The 23,067-nt window shown below is 41.0% G+C and overlaps 1 protein-coding gene across 2 annotated transcripts in view; it reads left to right on the forward strand.

Annotated features, from left to right (window-relative positions):
* Window positions 1-23,067, forward strand: part of KLHL29 (kelch like family member 29) — a 405,487-nt gene that overhangs the window by 259,803 nt on the left and 122,617 nt on the right. For both annotated transcript variants that reach the window (XM_055714310.1, XM_055714311.1), the window contains exons 4-5: window positions 1,640-1,781; window positions 2,543-3,085. In XM_055714310.1, coding sequence (XP_055570285.1) covers window positions 1,640-1,781; window positions 2,543-3,085 — 685 coding nt within the window. The remainder of the gene's footprint in view (window positions 1-1,639; window positions 1,782-2,542; window positions 3,086-23,067) is intronic.

Genomic DNA, 23,067 nt, shown 5'->3' on the forward strand with positions numbered 1-23,067 from the left:
AAAAAGACCCCCAAAACCATGGAAAAAAATAAATTGATGCATTTAAAAAAAAAAAAACAGTAATAATTTGGACACAAGCTGAAAATTCTAACTTAAAGATTCCATAGAAAAAGACACTAAGAATCACATTTCCCTCTGAACATTGCATTTAATGAAGTATAGCATTTCTAGCAAGGAAAATATTCCCAATGTGGCTTATGGAAGCAAAGAGAGCAGCACAGCAAAACCCCTATCTTCCACCAAGGTCTGCACCCAGAATTCCTGACTCCCAGAGCCCAAGGAGGATAAAGCTCGGGTGGAAAAGGGAGTGGGTGACAGGAGATGTCAGAGGCGCTTGGATGAAGATGGGAGCATTGGAGCAGGGCAGAAGAGCTAACTAGGGTATTGCTGGAGGAGAAGGGAGGGTCAGGAGGAAGCAGGCACCTCCAATGGATGTAAAGACAGGAGAAATGAGTGTTGGGCTTGGGAAGGTGTGCATCTATTTGCAGAGGTCATAAATGGGTCTGCTAACGACTTCTTTTCATAGGGTGATTGAGGTACTGGTGATAGGGGAAAAATGCTGCTGGTGTTGACAGAGATTTCATTGGTACTATGTGACCCAGGGCATTTATGGAGCTGCCTTACTTCCATCTTAGAGCTAAATTACTTCCCAGATGTAAGGCAAACAAGCAATCGCTCAGACTGGTCTCCTGTTCTTTATGACTTCAGCCCTCAATACGCATTCAGCAATAAGCAGCTGGTTCCGTTTTCTTGGTTTAGAGGTTCTGACATCAGTAAAAACAAAACAAAAAAACTTTTAATCTTCCAGCAATGAAATATACTGCAGAGTTAAATAAACAAGACCTGTCGGAGCACCCTTGTTTTCTACAGGCCTTTTCTCAGCAAAGGCATGGTTGTTTGGGAAGATCTCTTAAAACCGCAGGGGGGGACTGGCTTAGCATTTAAATACATGTGATAGTTTCTTTATCAAGAAATCTCTTTCAGATCATATCCCCTTTGATGATTATTTAGCCCCAGTCCTTCCCCTACTTTACAGTTATTTTAACATCTCTGAAGAACTGCCAACATACTCACTTTAGTGGCCAATGACTGTTATGCTCTTTTTTTTTTTTTTTTTTATTGGCATTCAATTTTAAGGGTTGACAGACAGTAAATACTAAGCCTTCTCTTTACTGTTCTACAGTAATTTGTCCTGTGGTTGTAAATAAGTCTCTCTTGTTCTGTCTTCTGCTAAACAAAACTCACTATTTTTGGAACAGACTGAGCAAACAGAAGATTGTCCCATTTTATGTGAGCTGTGACTGAATGGATATTACCATATCTCGGGGGGGGGGGGGGGGGGGGATGTTAATTTTCAAGGTAAAAGAAGCAACTTATTTCTGAAAATGCTAGTTTGTTGGGGATTTTTTTTTTTAAGCTTGATCTATTAAATTTCCAGAAGTATATTTTTTTCAAATATATTGTATTTTCTATATGGACTTGCCATGCAAGCCTGGAGGAGAACGATATTTAAAGATCTTAGGATATCTTCTTGGCCTGTAACAAACAAACAAACAAGTAAGCTATTAGCTGCGAGAAACTTTAATTGTTCCCAATAGTCTAAACATTTTTATTCTGTATTTTTCTCTCTCTTTGGCAGACGCCTTGCATTTCCAAGACTGAAAATCAGCCTCAAGGACTTGCAACAAGCGTCAGGTGGGGACAGACACCCATCAATCAGTCCACACCCTGGGACACTGATGAGCCTCCATCTAAACAGATGAGGGAGAATGAAAACCCAGGTATGTTTCTAATCTTATTTGTAATTCTACAAGGGAAAATCATTCAAAGCAAATTCAATGCACTATCTCCATTTACCTCCGTAAATTAGACTTCATTGTGAGCCCTGTCTTTATTCTTTAGCAGGTTTTTTTCTCTCATTGTAAAGACCCCTCAAGTTTCTTCTGTGCTGGGGCTAATATAAATGTATTAAGATGCCTGCAAGTTCATTAGAGTGGTGTTTTTATTCTCCTTCCCTGCCTTCACTAGAGGAAAAGGCACTCTGTAATACTTTAAGACCTCTTTTATGTCCAGAACTACCTGAAATGATTTCCAGCTTCCAGACACATATCATACATTGTGCTACTATGCCAGACGCCTAATTACAATCTCTTTGTAGTGGCTGGAGCACCGTTATTATACACACAGAGTGTTTGTCAGGGAGCCATGAAAGCACGGCAGGGAAAGAGGTTAATTTTCTTGGAAGCGTGTGCTTAAGCCGCATAAAGCGCAAAATACATAAAGCCGCAAACATGCCGCATGTCACCTGATGAGTATTTTTAACAATTGCACTCGCATCACCATAGCGGTTTTATGCACTTACTGGCTGAGAATGGTTCCAGGCCCTGAACCGCTGTAGATATCACGGAGGAGAAGGGCTCGTCAGCACAATTTGGTAATGGAGGCGGGTGTGCAGGCAGGGAAGGCTGGGGGTGTTTATTTTTTTTCTGGTCTCCCCCGTGTTGAACCCCACCACCATTGATTGCCTTCCTTCATGCCGCAGGTGCTGCGCCCTGGGTCACCACAGTGGCGGCCGGCAGCCAGCCCGCCCTGATCACGCACTCCTATGGCATGACGCAGCCGCCCACCTTCAGCCCAGCCGCCAACGTCCAGGCCCCCATCATCGGCGTCACACCCTCCCTCCCTCCGCACGTCACCCCCCAGCTCCCGCTGATGCCGGCCCACTACCAGCTCCAGCCGCAGCCCTCCCAGCCCCTCAGCAACATGGTGGTCAACCTCCAGAGCCAGCCCTTGTACACCAACAGCCAGCCCCTCAGCATGTCCTCCATGAGCGGCGTGGGCCCGGTGGCCCACCCGGGCCCTGGGGCAGTGGGCAACGGCCACCTGGCCTGCCCCATGCTGCCACCACCGCCACCGGCCCTGCCCTCGGCGGCCCTGCCCAGCAGCGCGCCTGCCACCAATGGGCAGGCGGCCGCCCCGCTGCCCCCCAGTGCCACGGGGGGCCCCGACAACAACAACGGGGTGCAGATGCTGCGGACTATCGGCGTGGGGAAGTACGAGTTCACGGACCCCTGGCACCCCAAAGGTAAGGCGGGCTGGCTCAGCCCCGCGGGGCGTACAGGCAGGGGCAGGTGGTGGGGCCGAGGACAGCGGTGGGCCCCCTGCCCCCCACCGCTGTCTTCGGGCCCGCTGGCCCAGCTCCGGCATCTGTCTCCGCGCTTTTCTTTAATGTGTGGCTTTTATGAATTAGCAATGATAAAAGCAGTGCATTAGAAAGAGGAGGGGTGAGGTGTGGACGTATTTTGTAGTGTAAAACAGCTTCTGGGCCTGGCAGACAAGCTGGTGCTCCCAATGGTAACGGGGCCGTCATCCCATGCCCTCCCTCTCTGAAACAAACACCTCTGCTCCCATCCGACCACGTTCCTTTTGGCTTCAGTTGTGCGGTAGTCACAACACTAACCTCCTCATTCAGCCGCTATCTTCTTCCCCCTCTGGTAGGAGCCCAAGCCAAATGCAAATCACTCTGCTGACTGAAGCTGAACAACCCAAAATGTTCACTGTTGAGGGGAAAAGTCTTCATTACCAGCTTCATTGGGCTCAAATGCTGCAAAACACCCTGAGTAGTCATGAGTGTTCCTGAGAGGTTGACCTTTTCTGATAAGTAGTTTGTAAATGAGCCACACCATTGGGTCACACTGGAGTGTTATTTCCGAGTGCCTTACCCTAGACACTTCAAAAATACCTACGCTCTGTGTATTTAGTTTCTAATTTCATTTGCAGACTTTTCCCTGCCTCCCTTAAAAATCACGACTGTGCCACATGTGCAGGTAAAGCGAAATGCAGCTTACAGAAATATAAATGCAGACCTATCAGCAAAATCAATTCCATTGATTTTTAAAAAAACAGCACCTTCATTAAGTCTGTGATATTTTATGTATACATTTGTATTCAGGCACAATCCATGTGTAAATTATTTACTTGCCACAAGCTATTAAGTTCTATTGTGTAGCTCTGTATTAAAGACAAGGAATCTCTATTAAAAATGGTTAGTCCAATAACTCTTCCTGCTCATTACATAAATTGTACTTTGGTATGTGCAAACCCTTACCAAATGTCTCTCAAAAAGGAGTTCAGGCGCAAGCTCAACAGTACTTTTCTAAAGCTAGATGTTTGGACCACGTTAAAATTTTCAACTCCAAGCCCCAAATATGATGAGAATGCTTGCTGGATGGTGAGCTTCTGAATTTTTCTTCAAGATCTAGATGGGCTTTAACTGACATCAGCCAGGTCAGGTAGCCAAAAATAGACCAACAATTGGTTTGTAAGAGTTTTGTTAATTCTTTCCCTTTTAAGAAAAATCAAAATCCACAAAAGCCATTTGTCAGGTCAGGTTTATAAGTTACAGAAGGAGAAAGAGGAGAGATTTATATTCTAATACTGGTAGACTGAGCTGTAGTACTTCTGTTGAATGTCTCTCTCCTCCATGGAAGCTATTTGTCTTCTAAAAGGCGTCATCTCCACTTTTCATAGCCACCTATCCCAATTTACTGCACTGGATACTTGGATACATGATCAAATTAACACAATTTAAAGGATTACTTGGTGTCATTGGAGACGTGCAAATACACAATACAAGGGAAAACACATAAGCTTAAACCACTTTCGCTGCGGTAATTTGATCACATATCTGAGCCCTAGTGACACTAACCTAGTGAGACAAATGAGCACGTCAGTGACTGCACACTTGAGGTTAGGAATACTCTTAAATGCCTTGCATACTTAGGGCCAGCAGCATCAGCTGTTATTTACTCTTCTTCCATCAATTAACCTTCAGCATATCTCTGGCTAGCAGATGAAGTAAACTTCAGATCAGAACCTAAGTAAAAAGATCATAAAATATTTAATAAGTCTTTTAATGTTTGATTTGCAAAGTCTTAGTCAGCATTCTTGCTTAAACTGCTCTAAACCCTAGTCTGTCTTAATTGTCCAAGTGCCACTGAGTGCAGTCAGCCGAGGAGGTGTTCATTAAGGTGAGGAGGAGGGTTCCTCGCTAGAGTGTGCCAGGCACGTCAGACCTAGCTCTGGTCTGGTATTTGGAAACCTTTGTCCCTAGGAGAAGCTCATAAGGAGAATATTAAAACAAGCAGTATTTCTAATCTGTGACAACTGCTGACACACTGGCCATACTGTCCCTTATAAACTGCAAGCCAGACAACAGTTTTCCCAGGGATTAGCTAGCTTGTCTATGACCATCAGCTATTGAGTTATTCCTGTTGCTGTAGTGGTTAAAAACAAACAAATGCAAGATCACAAAGCATGCATATACAAATGTCTCATAAGCAGGACCTATTTTGTAGAGAAAAAGTAATCTCTTCCTCCACTTCCAAACTCAAAAGTCCTTGTGTCTAAAGCTATAGTTCTTCTTGTCAAATCTAAAGTTAAAGAAGATACATGTTGGGTTTGGTTGTTTTGAATGAGAGAGAAAGAATCAGGAAATGAAGACAACTGGGTGTCTAACCAGACCTTTAAACTTTGCTAGGATAAGATTCTTAGTATAAACTGTATGGATTCCAATTTGTCTCGATTTTCAAATTTTTTAATTTTTTTTTAATTTCTGCCCTCAGGGATTTCAGTCTCTAAAGCCTGACTGATTTCACAGTCTTACATGATAGGCACCTTTTTCTTCAGGAAATAATGGAAACTATGAGACAGTACTAAGCTGTTCAAATACACAAGTTCAAACTAGTTCTCTAAAAGTTTCATTTAAATATTCTCTCTCTTTCTTGGGGAACCTTGGCCGGTATTAATAAGAGCCACTGCTAATGGCCTTAAGATCTATCTCATTATCCTGAGATCCTCTGTATTATTATTTCACTTGACAATCCAGTCTTGTGCAGGTTTGAATAATTACCCAACTATCCCTTAAGTGAAAGACCAGTTCTTGCTGGCTAGCATGATAGACTTTCTTATATTTTTAGACTTTATTAGGGAGCTGATTTGAAATGTCATGTTTTATTTCCGAAATTTATGTCATTTCAAGGCTGTGTACTTGTTTGGGCCATATTATGCTGTCTTCATGTGGAACTAGGTTTCTTACTTGGCTGTTTCTAAGCAAAAATAAACAAATACGTTAACAAAAGTTAAAGGCACTGCTAGTACGCAATCTCATTTGCAATAGGTCAAGAGATCTCATTTACTTGACTGAGTCATTTCCATGGCTCTGCAAAAAATACATTTTGATAACAAGACTCATATAAAACAGATGTGTCATTCTCTTTACAGTGTCACAGCTAATTCCTAAGTAATTCCATTGAAACTACTTGTAAGAAAATACTTTTTTGCATGGATTAGTCTGGATGGGTTATATTTTGTGAAGGGATTTTTTATTGCTTCTGTAATATGTTAAATATGAATGTTAAGTTTAGCTACATGATCCATTTACTTAGTGAATTTATAAAGCAGTCACATTATGAGAGACATAAATAATGTTTCAATGTAATTATTGCTCTTAGCAATGTGTGAAGAATGTAGAGCTGCCTTATGAAATGCATGGGATCCTTCACCACACACGATCAACAGCAGTGTCAAGAGTTGTCTGGTTTGGCTTGTGATTGCCCTTTGGATAGGATTTATGCCAAATACTCCTAGCTGACTTCAAAAGCCATGTCACCTTAACACAGATATGTAACCTAATATTTTAGAACAGAATCAGCCCTTGTTTTCTTTCCGTGTCCTAAGTCTTGCTCTGTAATCTAAAGATTAAATACCAGGGCAATTAATAAAGCAGAATATTCAGAACCATGAAGGTGTTCATTGTGAACATATTCAGTGAAGATCCACTGAAGTTTTGCATAGCCAGTTTTTTAAGTGGCTTCTTCAGAAAATACAGAGTTGCGAATAATATTCAGGCATGATTTCAGTATCTTCAGGCTGCACGGTGTGCCAGCACAAGTTGTCGTCTGCACAACATGCCTGCAGAGAAGACAGAGGGACAGCAGTCGTCCCTTCGGTTTTTGACACAAGGTACTGGTACCCCGTGCCATGGCACACTGACAGAGACCGATGTCTGTGTGCCTGCCAATCCTGGTGAGCCCAAATGGAGAGAAATTAATCAGTCTGATGAAGGACTGGAAGAGATTGGTTTCTTCGCAGAAATAACTGAGTAATTGAGATATAGTCCTTGACTTTTTCGTAGGGCAATATGCTTCTTTATATCCGAGACTTGTAGTAAATCCAAAACTGAGCCCTTGGTGGATAGCCCTGCGATATGTAGGACATAAACATTCCAGTTTGGATCCTGGGATCTGTTATACATTTGAAAAGGCACTTTCTTCATGAATTTGATATACTTTGAAGTGTAGTTGCTAGCACAAAAAATGAGGAAAATACAGTTCTTCATTGCAGCACTTTCTCCTGCAGTGTAAAATTAGCCATGGACATCATGGGTTTTAATTTGTGGATGTTCATGGATAATATTGACGTTTGTTTCCATAGTATTTTTGTTCTATAATTCTTTGGTTTGCAGTCCTTAACTAGTGGGAAAAGAAATCAGATGCTAATTAGTGTTCAGAATGTAATGACTGTGGAAACATAACCGTATCAGAAATAAAATCTGAATGTTAATCCTTGTAGGACTAATTTCTTAACACTTCATTTTCAAGCATCACCAAATACCATGAACTAAACAATAACAAAACTACAAACGAATACTGTTGCATCATCACTTATTGATTGCACCCTTCACACTTGACTTTATTGCATTGGAATTCTCATTAGACCTCAGACAATATTTACTTTCCTTAATCATGAATAGTAACAAGGCAGACTACAACATTTTGTCAATAACCATCAACTTTTTCTTCACAAAAGGCTGAATTTTCAAAGGGGTTTCAGCTTGACCTGCAATTCTGTGAGTGTACTTAGTTCTAGACCTGAATGCTGGGGGTGGTGGGGGAGTGTTTAAATTCAAAGTGCAACCTAGCGTTTGGAATTCTAATAACGTTAATTAAAGGATATTGTGGGATGCAGGCTCTAGAAGGCCAGTTTTCAGTTCTCTGTCTTGCACCAGAATATATGGCCTGTGTAACCTTAGGAAAATCTCCCTTATTTTTATATCAATAGATATTGATGGGTAGATTGATAAACAGATAGTTTATAAAAATTACAGATTAAAAATTATACAAAAAAATGTAATATGTTTGTGTACATGTATATACATGCCCAGAGAAGTTGTGGATGCCTAGAAATGCTGAAGGCCAGGTTGGATGGGGCTTTGGGCAGCCTGATCCAGTGGAAGATGTCCCTGCCCATATCTGGGGGGTTGTAACTAGATGATCTTAAGGTTCCTTGAACCCAAACCATTCTGTGTTTCTGTGATTCTATGATACATATGAATATGTATGCATATAGTTGTGGGAAAAGAAGTCTACAATAGAAATAACACTTCATTCTATCTCCTATTTCTTGTAGGAGGGTTAGGTTAGCATGGAAGTCTGTTAGCGTTGTACAAGCTTCTTACTGTGTTTTCCTTAAGATAGTCTTGATTTTCTGGGGCAGCCTAAATGGTACAGATGACTAGTGATCATTTGTAAGCTCAGCTTGGTAATGACACATAGGAGTTCACAGAATCACATATTGGTTGAGGTTGGAAGTTTCTCTGGAGTTTCTCTGGTCCAGCCCCCCTGCTGAAGCAGGGCCACCTAGAACTGTTCACCCAGGACCGCGTCCAGATGACTTCTGAGTATTTCCAATGATGGAGACTCCATAGCCTCTCTGGGCAAGTGCTCAGTCACCCTCACAGTAAAAACCTGTTTCCTGATGTTCAGAGGAAACCTCCTGTGTTTCAGTTTGAGCCTGTTGCCTCTGGTCCTGTCACTGGTCACCACCAAAAACAGCCTGACTCCTTCCACTTTGCACTGCCCCTTCAAATATTTATACACATTGATGAGATCCCTCTGAGGTTTCTCTTCTCCAAGCTGAATGGTTCCATCTGTATCAGCCTTTCCTTATAGGAGGCGTGCTCTAGTCCCTTTATCATCTTTGTGGCCCTTTGCTGGACACTCCAGTATGTCCATGTCTCTCTTGTACTGGGAGCCCAGAACTGGACACAGCACTCTAAGTGGCCTCACCAGTGCTGAGTAGAGGGGAAGGATCACCTCCCTTGACCTGCTGGCAATACTCTGCCTAATGCAGCCCAGGATATCATTAGCCTTCTTTCCCGCAAGGACACACTGCCGACTCATGTTTTAGCATGTTCATACACAGTAATGAACTTACAGCAAACTGCTTGAACAGGTCCTCTAAAATCAAATCTTATTCAAGATTAATTACAGTCTTCTGTCATTAGAATAATCTTAATGGAGTTGCAAAGTTGATGAGGATATCTAAGGCATCACTTGAGTGAGACTGAAATACATTTCACCTTTTTGTGTTCCATCCAGATGGAATATTTTCAGTAATTCCTGACCTGTCTTTTAATGCCAGTATCGGTCAGGTCATGACAGAGAGTGACTTAGTGCACTGAAGAGTAGAAGAGGACTTGTAGTAGTCCTAGAACATGGCTTGCTAAATGTACAGCGTAAAGAAGGTCATCGAATTCTCTTTTGACTGACAGTTCTCAGTACGTCAGTGACTAGAGATTTCCACGTTTCAACTGGAGCAGGAGCCTCCCACCACTACCAATATTTTATGAGGATTTTTGTAAAAAAATAAAATAAATGTGAGGTTGCCAAAATGTGTTAACACACCCTGAAACTGCTCTTAAAAAACATCTGTTCCATGCTGCTTTTTTTTATACCTGTTGTTTTAAATAAGCACCAGATTTGCAACTGTAGTTCATCTGTTCTTGAAAGTACAGAGCTGAAGAACTTTGATTTTTCTCTGTGATATTATGTCATCACTCGCAGATCCACCTAGGTAATTACACACTGTTACATTTGAAGACATCTTGAGTTTCTTCCCACGCTGAAGTTTAAGACATGCTTTCCTTAGAATGTGGTTTCTTTACAAATATGGTTTTGTCCATGACAGTGGCCACTAAGTGCATTAAAAATAAGTCTGAGAGGCAGCAGAGTTCTGTTGCATAACTGTTTTCTCTCCCATCCACACAACACTATACTTACAAAATGCAAAATTTCTCAGGGGCTGGATGATAACCAAAATCTAGGCTCCATTTTGGCACAGAATACATAAGTGGCAACTCTTTGTAAATACAGCCCAAATTTCCAGGCAGGCCACCTATCCATCCATCCAGATGCTGTTCCAAAAATCCTTTGCACAGAGCTGGAACAGAGCATTTGGATGTTCTGAAAGTTATTAATTGTCCAGAGCACTCACAGAGTCTCTGATCTCCTTTCAGAACTCCTTATGTTTCATTTCTGATTTCTCTGACCTTATCTTCCCTTGGTCTTCGTGTCTTGTTCAACTTCTGACACATATTTGGATGCAAACCTTGTCTGCACCCAAATGTTTGGATGCAATGGGAAACATACCTGGTCCCTTTCATGCTGTCCTCATGTGCCTGGAGCCACCTTAGAGCTACCTTTTCTGAATGTTCAGTTCTCTTCACAAGTTTGGCCTTTCCTTGAATTTCCTACTAAGATTTCTTCCTCTTCACAGCAGGATAATTCCGCTTCTTTAGCAGTTACGAATTAAAAAATGGACAGTCAAGTTATAGCTACTACAGAGAGTCAGCAGAGAATGAGGACTACATGCTAAGTCCAAACTGAACAAGCTGGGTCCATCAGGAACTAGACTGTGCATTTGTGTATGCACATAAATGTTCTCGAAATGGTCTATTCTATGATCTCTGGCCATCTCCAGACAAGTGAATTTATTAAATTGCAGATGTTTTTTTGGTTTCCCTACAAGAAAGTGGAAATGCTTTGGTTTTGTAATCAGCAGTCCTCCATGGAGCAGTGCCTGAACTCTGAAGGAAGAATGATTTCTGTCTTGTTGCATTCAGAACAAGAACGATTCTGTCCCATGTTAGACTAAAAAAATCTAAACAGATCTGTGAAACAAACATTTGCAAATAACAACTTCTCTTACCCTGCTGTGCCTTGAGATTGCTGATGATAAGCTCTGCTGTCCCATGGCGAGGCTAGGCTTTGAGCTGCAATCAATAATAATAACATGGGATTACATAACACCTTGAATCTTCAGAGTGATTTTGTGGACATAATATGTTTTTTAAAAAATTAACTGTTTGTCTTTAAATAGCTGAAGTGCATGCAAGGACTTTGGCTGAAGCAAAAGCAAGAATAACTGTCAGTAAACTAGTTTGAGTGTAACATCCCACAAATCTGCTTGTTTCAGATGTCTTCTGTGTTCACAGGTTACATACAATGAGGACAGGAATGATTTGCATTTTGTACGTTCACAAGCATTGGCAGTAATGCATTCTTTTCTTTAGTTTTTCTTTCATTAAGTAGGATATAATTTGGGCAGCAGTTTGAATGATGCGATGCAAGAAAATTCTTCCCAGCAACGGCCATACTTGTTTCTGTATGTTGTGTTCCTGTACATTGTCACAAAGATATGCTGCTAAGTTCTTTCCACACAGTACGTTGGTTAAGGTTCTTGCATTCAGTCTGTTTTGTGTTATGCATATATTCAGGATTCTGGTTGTACCAAGTGAGGATAAGAAGATATTTTTATATAGATCCATCTTAATATGTACAAATCATTACATTAGATTCCCAGCCTAGATATTCTGGAAAGTATCATAAGGTAATGAAATCATTACTAGGAAGGAGGTACATAAACTTGCAGGAATAATCACTCATAGAAAAAACTTGCTTCATCTAGACGTGCAAGTAAAAATGGCATGAACTTTAGTCACATTAAATTCAGAAAATCACAGCATATAGTGTTGTACGTGGTTATCAGTGTATCAAAAAAATCCTTGAGCTGCTGAAAAATCAGGGGGTTCAAGATAAGTATTTGACCAGGAGTATAAACAGTAATATATACATACACCTATGTGTACCAACAATTAAGTCAGAAGCATTTGACTAGACAAGGTGCCAAGATACTTAGTCAGGTTTGCACAGTGACTGTGTGATACTTTCCAAGGAGTTAAAACAGATTGGAGGGTTCATCTAAAGACTTTATACGTTATATTTTGCTCAGTGCTCATTGGCATTGCAACATCAAAAAACCCCAAGAATGTAGGGTTCAAGAGAACATGTTTCAGAGGAAGTAAAAATGTGGTTTTTCCCTCAATGTGCACACTGAAGTATTTGGATGAGGATGAGGAAGATCCTCAAAGACAAAACTGGCTAAAATGGAAGAGTTCTTAAGAGAAATAGGGGCTGACACTCCTGCTCAGTCTGACTGATTTATACAGGATCCAAAGCCAATATCAAGCCCAGCTCCTCTGTGTGACCTTTTCCTTGTGAATGAAGAGGGAAGTGTTCCTTGCATCCCCAAGCTGTGGATGTTCTTTAAGTCAAGGATCGTTTTGCACAAAGCACTACTATCCTGTGGAAAACAGATGGAGGAGCAGTGCTAGTAGATTGCTACTACCTGTAACCTAGGAAATAGGAGATTATGCTCTTTGCCTTTTCCTGCATGCTGTGCAGACTTCTTTACAGATGTGAATTTTCTAGATGGCCGAATTTGCTGGGGTTCAGGTGTTTCTCTGCTAGATACACTCCTATCATGGCCAAACTGTGCTGTTTTATGAACAGTGCATTTCTTTGAGGCTTTTTTTTATACTTCTGTAGGATGGTTAGAGCTCTGATTTGGAAGCCATATTGAGGATCCAAATAGAAAAACACTTTTCAGGAGCATTTCAGAAGAACTTTCACTAGATGTATAGCAGGTGCCTCCAGCAGGAATCAGTGAAGTGATTTCAGGTTTAGACAGATGCAGATATTTAACTGTCAGTATGTATGGAATCCTTGCACTCTGAAGAAGTACAGGATTCTCCCTTTCATTTGTAAAAATGTAGCAAGAATAGAGGCTCATCTTCCTGTAGCTCCAGAATAACGTGTTTCTTCATGTATTTTACTTGCAAGAATGGTAAAAGCAAACTTGGCATCCTGTCCAAGGATCAGCTATTCAGGGACAGTGAAATCTGCTCATCAGTAGAAACTGAGTACATTACAAGAACAGTCAACGTCTTAAAACCCCACACCAGTAAGATTTTCTTTTATGAGAATTTAAATGAGTTCTACAGCCCTTCCCTGGAAGTTCCACTTATGCCTTTGGATAAGCCATCATTACTTTACCTTTTTTTTCTTTTTTTTTTTCTCTCAGAACTGCCGTATAGGCAAACCATGTGCAGTGAATCTAAGTGTTACCACTCAGGGATGCTTTACTTCTCTTTCATAGAGATAAAGTGGTGCTGAGAACACCTCTTGGCTTTAAGAGTAAACTCAATCAAGAATTTTACTAAAGCCAGGAAATTATTTTGGCAAATATTTTTGTCCAAATTCTTGGATGTTGGAGTGCTAGTTTCAGTATTCCAGTAAGAATTGGTATTTCCTGAGACCGAGTCTTCTTTTTGTATTTTAAAGTAAGTAGAGAAGGGCTGTTTATATACTGAAGGTCTATATAGGTGTCTGGAAATAATGCATTAACATATTTAGAAAACAAATTCTAAATATCAAATTATGTTTTAACAGGCAGTTAAGAGAAAGAGCCTAATTTAAAAATACAAAGTCCTTTTGCATTTGTTGAGTTAGTAACATGGGCTGTGTCCTGTGCCTTTGAGCTCACTGAGAGCAAGGTTGTGTTTTTAAGATAGCTTCACACTGCAGCGGGAGCTAGCCAGCCCTGGAGTGGAGTGGGACCACACTGCATATTTATGACAGAAAAAGGGGAAGTCATATTGCATCCAAATGAAATGAGAGGTGGCTTTAAGGAAATAATTTATAATTACCCAGTCTGGATCTAGATTATAATTACTTAGTCTGGAACTATGCCAAGACACTGAAATTAATATTTCAAGTTTGGAGGGAAGAAAAATGAGATAGCGTTTGGCTGGGTATGGTAATTGCCTATCAGCCATGAACTCAGAACCAGGAGAGTTCAAGGAACCTACTTTGAACCTTCAACCTAGCTCCCAAAAACAGATGAAGAGACTTTTACTTAAAATCTTAGATGCACAACAGAATATGTAAAAATAGACATCATAATAAGGAAAAGACATGATGACATCTTTGAATATAATTCTGTGGTTAGTATGTGAGAAAGACAATTCACAGATACAGAATCACAGAATCATTTCTATTCAAAACTGAAGTCTTACTTTAAAGAACCCTAACCAGCAGTCAAGTCTGTTAGGTAAGATTTCTTCCCTGACTTACCTAAATTTGGAAAGTAAGCATGTCAGTTAGAACAGGCAGCTAGAGCCATGTTCATCCTAGGCCTGTAATACGTCATGCGTCGTCTCTTGGTACTGGCAGAGCACAACTTTTCCATAAGTGCCAGCTGTTTGTAGGGAGTCTTGGCTATCCCAGAACCTGTCAGAGGGCATCAGGGACCAGTGTGTCAGCAACTGCACTGAGCTCCTGTGGTTGCCCTGTTGAATCTCTCTTGGCCCTGTTGACTGCACTAATTAAGTTTCTGTAGGTGTTATAGGAGCTTACACACCTAACCAACTTGAATGCACTTGAATTTAAATACCTTATCATAACCAGAATCCCATCCTAAGTTTCAGGAATAGAGTCAGGAGTCTCAGCAGATGGACACCTCAGCATGAACACAGCTTCACTGCTGGAAGTACAACGTAACAACATACAATCCTTGTATTATTTTACTGTCATTGTCTTAAGAGGGTATTTTGATATTATTGGTTTAAAATTACCTAAAATTAATACAGTAGTTGCCTATTAATAGTGAAACGTGTTGATCTAGGTGGGGCAAGCAAACACACCGGGTCTGTGTGATCAGGCTGGCTTTCCTCATCTGCTCATGGAAAGCTACTCCTGAATGTCATACATCTAACATTTTACCAGGCATCATTCTCATTAGCATAACTAAAGCTAATTTGAGCATATATTGTCAACACTTTTGATTCATGGTTTGTTAAACTGCTACTTACAATGTTACCTCACATAATTTCCAGAGCTGTCTTATACTGTTTAATATATTAAGGCCTACTAAGAAGGATAAGGTTAAGAGAGAAGCTTTACATACCTCATTCAGGAGGTATCGCTTGCAGTAGTGCGTTGTCTCACAGAGCACTTGAGCTTTTTGGTTCAGTGGTGACTCAGGAAAAAAGATTGTCATTTATGCTGTTTCCACCAGCACTTGGTCTTTTCTCAAAGGTTTCCTCACTAATTCCCAGCTCATCACGGTCCTCATCAGCCTGTGTAATGTGCTCATCACACACTCATTTTCAGCTCTTGATTTGGCCAGGCTGTCTGCTGGGGAAGGTTTCCTCTGGTAGAAGTCTCCAAGTATATGAGCAAGTGAGCTCTAAGTGTTACTAATAAAAAATCCTTTAATCCACTTTAACAATGATAAATTGGAACTGAGAACTTCTCCTTACTTTACAGATACATTCAGTTCCGAATTTCACTTAAGTCAGGAAATCATTTTACGGGCAAGAGAAAAGTCCTAAACACCCTGATGTAGACAATGGGAATTAAAGGCCAAGTGCTCAGTTGCTCTTACTGGGTATCTGAAACACCTACCGATGACTGAAACTTCCACTGACATGGCTAGTTCATAGCACATTCACTAGTCTTTGCCATTATTTTTATTCTTAATCCACCCTGGAATTTCACTTTTAATTTTTCTTCACATTGTAGTCGGTGTGTGATGAAAAGAAATAGCTGATCTGGGCCACAGAAGTTCTGAGTGAGCAAAAATCTGGCTAAAATGTACTTGTCTGGATTTAAATGGATTTGCTACATTGTCTTGGTAGGAAGTACATCACACCTAAAGTCTGTACTGTTATCCACCTGCTGTCCTACATTTTATTTCCGCTTCTGTGTTAAGGAATGTAGCATGATCAGATACAATGAAAAATGAAGTCCTTTTTATTCTTCTTTTTTCCCTGAAGCATGGCATTTTTTGCTAAGGGCTCATCCACGATGGTTTGTGCCCCGTGTAATCCCTACAGATCTCTCTTCCAATAGTGGCACTTGAATGTTTCCCACAATACAGCTCATTGCAGTGTCATACCAGGCATGAAGTAATGTCCAGGCAGCAGGAGGGTCCTTGGAGGGGTGCTCACCCTATCCATCCTTACTGCTGCATTCCTTGTTGGAACATGTCAGGTACCTCCTATGTGCCATCATCTTGTGTGACCTGGTCAGGCTTCAGGAAGCAACACACGTTCCAGTACCTTGTTTCCAAGCGTCTGTGCATTATTTGCAAGTGAATGTAGGCTCATTGTTTCATGTCTAATTTTGAAAACCTGGCCCCAGCAGCAGTTTTTTTGTACATCACTATACTAACATCGGGCTTTTACTGGCTTGGCAGACAGTCTGTATCATTAAGTACAACCAAACTGCATTGACATGGACAGAGATGATCCTGCACCCATTTCCAAAAGGATGGTAGGGCTATTGGCAAAGTAGATAGTTGGAGAAATTCTCCATCTCTCTTCCTTTTCGTGATGTATCAGGGAATAAAACTGAGGGGAAAGCAGAAAACAAACTAATGTGAATGTAATTCCCAAATTTCAATCTTCTGTATATTATGGGTCATTACCCATTAATTTGCTAAATGGCAGTTTTCTGTGAAAGAAAAGTTTTGTTTAGCTCTATAATGATGACAGATGATGTAATTAGTATCATCCCTGCATTGAAAATGATAAAAGCATTTCTTTGTGTGTCACTGCTTTTAGACAGTATAATATCAAAAATGATAACAGTATGAAAATTGCACTGGCCACTTTCATATTGTGCATGTAGAATACCTCAGTGATATGATACAGTAATGACAGGTACTTTGCCATGTATTCATTTTCTCCACTCTCTAGCCTTTATATTACAGCAAAATTAAAGCACAGCACTAAGCAAACCAGACGTTCCTGAATGCAGACCCATCTTATGAGACTGTAAATGGCAAGAGTCCCTTTACTATTGCTGGTTATGATAATTAAGCGATTATAAACAGGGTTTTTGAGGGAGAACATTGAATCATTTTTCAGTTAAAGAAGTTGGGGGGGTATTTTAATTTCAGGCCACATTTTTTGCTTGAATTAGTTTTAATTATATTCTATATAAGTACTTGCCCCATATCCTGGTCTTGATAGTGGTAGGTACTCTCATTTAAATATAAATAAATGCTAAACTTATTTAACATGGAAAAGTGACTGCTGTGACTGTGTAGTAACAATTTTCTCTTTGTTGCCATGGTTTGGATTTTTATATAAGCTTTGCAAATATAATAAAGCTAATGGAGCTCTTCATCCAAGGAAATGGGTATATTCAAGAAAATAAATTACATTTTGTAAGCTAATGAGCTCTACTAATTGTGTTTATCCTTGTGAATTAATACAATTTAAGCAAATCTATCCCCCAAAATCAAGCATTTGATTGCATTTTAGCTGCGTGGAAATCAGAACATCCGGATCAAATCTGAGTTTACTGGATATCCAGGGGGTAGGGGAGAAGGTTAATTTTCATTGACTTGTACAGCTGGTGCTAGCTCCTAGTAAAGCAGGAAAAGTTAGACTTTGAAAGTTGCGACTTTCACCGTTATTTTTTCTATTCAGCTAGTTCCCACACAGGCAGAATTCTCAACAAAGAGTTGTGTGTAATAAATCCTATGTAATACGATGGCAGGCATGTACGAGTCATGCTAATTAGCCCACATGCCCACAGGACAGGATAAAGGAGGGAAGGAAAAGGGAATAACAGTTGTACTTTTTAAGAGACAACTTGTCTTCACCCGCTTCCCTCCCTTCTTTCCTTTTCTTACACTTCCCTTTGCCAACATTTGGATTTCTTGTTGGTTGTTTTTTCTTCTTATGAATAGGTTTTCATTTCAGTGAGGCATTTTGGGAGACATAGCAGAAATCAGAAAACTCTGTGTATATTCTGGCAGATTTTAGTTTATTCTCTAGTTTGGCTTTTTGGAAGGATGTCAGAGAGTAGAGAAAACGGTCAGTTTTGAATGCTTGAAATGCTGCAAGTACCCACAAAAATGTGCAAGCAAACTGTGTTGGTCGGCAGCAACAGGCATCCAAGTGCTGGCCAGGAAGTTTGCACTGTAGCAGGGTGACAGCAGTTGTCAGCAATGGGTCCTTATGGAGACAATTTAGTTTGCCACATGTTGGGTTGCTGCCATTTTTAACACTGTGAGAGAGTGCATGCCTGAAATGAAGTCAGAGCCTAACTGACTGTACTTCCTTGATCCTGACTGCACTGTAGCCCTGCTTTTTTACCCTGCCAGATCATTTTCAGCACCAATGCAGGAGTCCCAGCAGTTAACAGCCATCAGAGATTCCTCAGATAGAGCAGGCATAAGATCAGAGCTCTCCTGTTTCTCAGCAGCGGGCCGCTCTACATTTAAAACTAGGATTGGGAAGCAGAGCCAGACAGCCTTTCTCAGCTGCTGAAAAAATAGCATCTTAAAGATAGATAGCAGACACAAAAAAAGGGCTCAGAAATGAAATTGTTTGCTTGTTTGTTTATTGCAGCTCAGGTAAGGGCTTGGATGATCATTCTTCCCTGTCTGTGCCCTGAAAAAAATATAGTCCTTCTATCCGTGGCATTCAAGGGCTGACAAGAGCTGTTAGGACTTGTCTTCTAGAAGTTTTGGATTAATTATATTTGTGTAGTGAAAAGAGCACAGCTCCTCAGTGTAGATGCAATTGCACCGTTATAAAGGTGCTTAGAATAACTTGTTCTGGAAGGAGTAAAGAAGATTCAGAGTGATAGTATGATCACACCTGTAAGCTGATATAATTATGTCCAAACTAGGCATTGTATTGGAATATAATAACTTTGGGGGAAAAAATTAGTCTTGTAAATGAAATATTTATATAGGGAAGAGTCTTGATGCACAGTGCTGTTCTGGATTCCACAGATTCCCAGCTCCTTAAGCAGGCGTTGCAACAGACCATAGCAACTCCAGAGGAGCCATGCCACAGATATGTAATTGTAGGGTCCCGAAGTACACATTAATGAAACCATTATCTTGTCAATGATATGGAGTGTAGAGCAATCTTCAGCAGGGGTTACTATGAATCTTCTTAAAAGAACAGGGAATTTAGTGACATTTTTATTATTTAATGTCACATCACCATTAAAAAGTAAAAAAGAGGAAGCCAGAGGAAGATAAACTACAAAAAGCTTTACATTAAAAATATTGTTCACCTCTGATGGAAACTATAGACAACTGGGAAAAAAAGGTCTGGAGTTCGTTGGGTGCTGGAAGATTTTGATAGTAGCAGGTTAAAAATTATCTGTTGCAGCATAAATGGATCTCAGAAATGACTATAGTCATGACGATATGGTAGTTTTGGGCTGCTGACTTACTGCACAGACCCATGCGTATCAGTAAGAGTTAAAATCAAAGTAGAACCTCAGTTTTTAACTTCCCTTTTCTACAGCATTTGAGTTAGATCTTCAGTGTTTCATGTCTCACTGTGTGAGGTTGTAGGGGTCGCTTCTCAGGCCCTGGTGACCCCATGCAGATTTATTGTAGAATTGTTTCAGTGGAAACAGAGCTTTGATACGTCATGCAGGTTGCCTAGTGACTCCTGCAAAGTGCTGACCACCCCAAGTCTGAGAGGAGAGATACCTGCACGGAGCTGAGCTCTATTATGGGTTGTAAAACTGGGACAGGTTTGAATGATAGAAGGAGTTCTGCCAGGCTGTTAGCTCTCATCAGCTGGGAAAATGGAAATGTTTATTAATAAGAACCTTTGACATGAAATGCATGATATGTGCCCCCTGTGCTAGGCCCATGATTAATAATATTAATTATGGGAAGTTCATTATAGTCTCATGGGGATGGGATATGTAATTCAGCTAGTGTTTCATTGTAAATTAGCATTAATGTCTACTTTAAGTACAGTAGCTATCTATAGCAATGCAGAAGGAGCTGCAGTCAGTATGTACAATAACATCACCTTCTTACTAAATGATGGTAGACTTTTACCTCAAAGAATTATAGACCTATTAGCATTTCTCCTATGTTAAATCTTTGCTGTGGCTGGCAGCGTAATATCTGTTGCGACTAACCTACTGGTGCTATAAAAACTTTCCTTAGTGGTCTTAGAAGAATCTAGCTCCTTGCTGATTTTAAAAAGGAGCCAGGTAATTTTAAAATCCGGTTGCAAGTAGTCTTGATTGCAGTTTCATTAGCAATTAAAAGAGCATGTAACCTAATGGATTTTCCACCCCAGTCCAGAGAAATTATGCACAGTGGGCAGCTCTTCAGTTGGTGTAAACCATCAGCAATGTAATGAAAGCAATGAACCTTCACTGATTTGCACTGAGAATCTTGCCTGCTCCAAATTGTTCAAACATGCGCCTTCCTAAGGCTATGCTTTATTGTTAACTTGTTTAATAATGAAAAAAATATTTCATCGTACTTGAAGTTCCTTTTCCCTAGCTTGCCTTCCAGGAATCCCTTGTGAAACTGCCTGTACCTGGCCTCAGTTTCTTCTGAACCACACATGCTGGTTCACTTACCTTCATACAAATAACCCTTATATACAACCACGGTTTCTTTTCATCCTTATGTAACATCTGAGAAGCCAACAGATACTTGGAGCCACTGCCTTCCTGTGGTGGATTCTGGAAATGGCCAGGAGGACTATAGCCGTGGTGGCCCCAAATATGTATGCTTTTAAGCAGCTGGGGAAGCAGCTGGTGGCACTGTGGGGTAACATTATGCAGATGCCAGAAACTGGCTGAAGGACAGAAGCCTTCATTAAAAGACCATATGTATATTACAATGCGTAGGTGTATAAATAAGGATCCAGTCAAAACAGAAAGAATAGGAGAGAGAGGGTACAAGAAGCAGGTTCTTTTTCTTTTGGAGGAAGCTGCAAGATTGCTGAGTTACTCATACTTATTTGTTTGGATTGTAGCAAGTTTTAAAAATACAAGTCTGGAAGGGGCCGCCTGGGTCACTGTGTCCAATTTTCTACAATCACAGGTAACCATGTGTGAAACGTAGTTTAGGAGAGTTCAAGGATCACTTGCCTTACATACCAGGGGCCACAGAATACTTCCTCTCTGAAATTTATGACCCGTAGTGAAAGACGGAAAGTCATAGCTGTACCATGCCAAAGGAAGACAGGACGAAAACTCGACAGCATCACCAGCTGCCTAGGTCCTCGGTTTCCTGTTTGTGTACCTGGGAATTTTTTTTTTGTTTTGTTGAGATGGCTACCTAAACCAAAGCCAGCTCAAGAGATTTGTAAATCAAAGTAGCTCTGCAAGCGGCTGTACTAGAGAGCCGGGTAGCAGCCTGCAGCCATTTGGCACCAAAGGATGCAAGTTGGCGAGATCCAGCACCTGTTGGGCTCTAAACACTTTTCTTAGAATTCGCACAGCTGACCAACTCCTGGGGGAAAGGCAGCAGCTGCTGGGCAACAGTGGTTAAATATAGGAAATGGAGAATGTCCCATCCAACTGCAAAGGGAAAGAGGGAGACAGAAATCTAGCTGCAATCAAAATTCCTCTTTGTGAAAAGGGCCCCGGGGCGATCAGAAATTGGAGGCTTTTACACCCTCTGTTTTCTCTCGTCTGTGACTGCACCTACACTTGCACACTACATCAGCCTCAGATAATGCCGGACATTTGGTTGTCAGTGACTGTATTAATGAGTGTCGCTCCTGGAATGTTTTGGAGTAGCATGTGATGGCCCTGCCTTTCACAGCAAGTCATGTGTAGTTGCTCAGATGTGTTGTCCTCAATTTGACTTGATTCTTTGTAGCACTTTTAATAGCTAAAATGCTGTGAAAAGCTTAAATATGAAGCAATACAGCTTTAGCACAGATGGAGTTTGAAAAGGACATTCAACCTTCTCTAATCTTCTACTGAGATCAGCAAGTAAAGCAAAAGGAAGGACAACCTGAAAGATAGTATTTTTCATTCTGATAATCTGCAGTACTTTAATTTCACCCAGGCATTTACATGGCATCTTTATTGAAAAGTCTGAGTGTTCCTTTTGCTTTAGCTGGAGGACTGTTAAAAAGGAACAAAAAAGCAAAACCCTTTACTTAGCCACCTTTCAGGTGGTGCCAGACATCCTCACAGAGAAAGAGAACAATGTGAAGTTGAGGAGGCTCAGCTACAGATTGGAAGATTATTCCTGTTCTTCAGACAAACACAACAAAAGAAGGCAAGAGGAAAGAAGAGGGAGGAGGAGAGAGAGTCCTGTTTTGCTTTATTCGCATGCTACACACATCCACAAGAGAGAGGCTCACGTACACAGGTATGGCACAGTCTCTGGCCCTGGCTTACCCCTCTGTTCTGGGAGGACATCTGGCCAGCACACTCTCCTCTCCCCCCACCCCTTCTTCACACTGGGCTGCAGCAGCTCAAGCTGACTGAGCCTGTTGTGGTGATGATATCATGCAGTTAAATTAATTCCAAAGCTGGTCAAGCTTGGAATCAATTAGACAGGAGACAAAAAAGGAAGCTGGGAAAGAGAGAAAAACAGACCAGGTGTGAAACAGCATGCACGTAGAGGGAATAGTGGGCACAGTCCTAAAGGTGGCTTAGGGTTCGGTTTACACAAAGGATCTGCAGGTGACAGGAGCGTCACAACACCACGCAGATCCCTTCTGTCCCCAACTATCCATACAGGGTTTCACTAACAGCCTCTTGGCCGTACAATCAAGATAGCAGCTAGAGCTGAAGAAGAGGCTGTTCCTTTCTGTTTCAAGGACAACACTTAGATGGACAAAGATTCCTCGGCTTAATATACAACAACCGTCTCATGTTACCTTTACCTCATTCCCCGTCTCTTGACCTTGCTGTTGAGCATAACCCAGGTCCAGGAATGAGCAGTGCCAAGCAGGCATCATGCTCTCCATTTGCAACCTCAGCATCTGCTGCAAGTTTGGGCCAATAAATGACAAATGTTGGGAGGAAAGGACCGCCTTCCTACCGTGTGTCCTGACAGCAGTTCCCACAG

The sequence above is a fragment of the Falco cherrug genome, chromosome 6 (assembly GCF_023634085.1).
Source record: "Falco cherrug isolate bFalChe1 chromosome 6, bFalChe1.pri, whole genome shotgun sequence".
NCBI classification, from domain to species: domain Eukaryota; kingdom Metazoa; phylum Chordata; class Aves; order Falconiformes; family Falconidae; genus Falco; species Falco cherrug.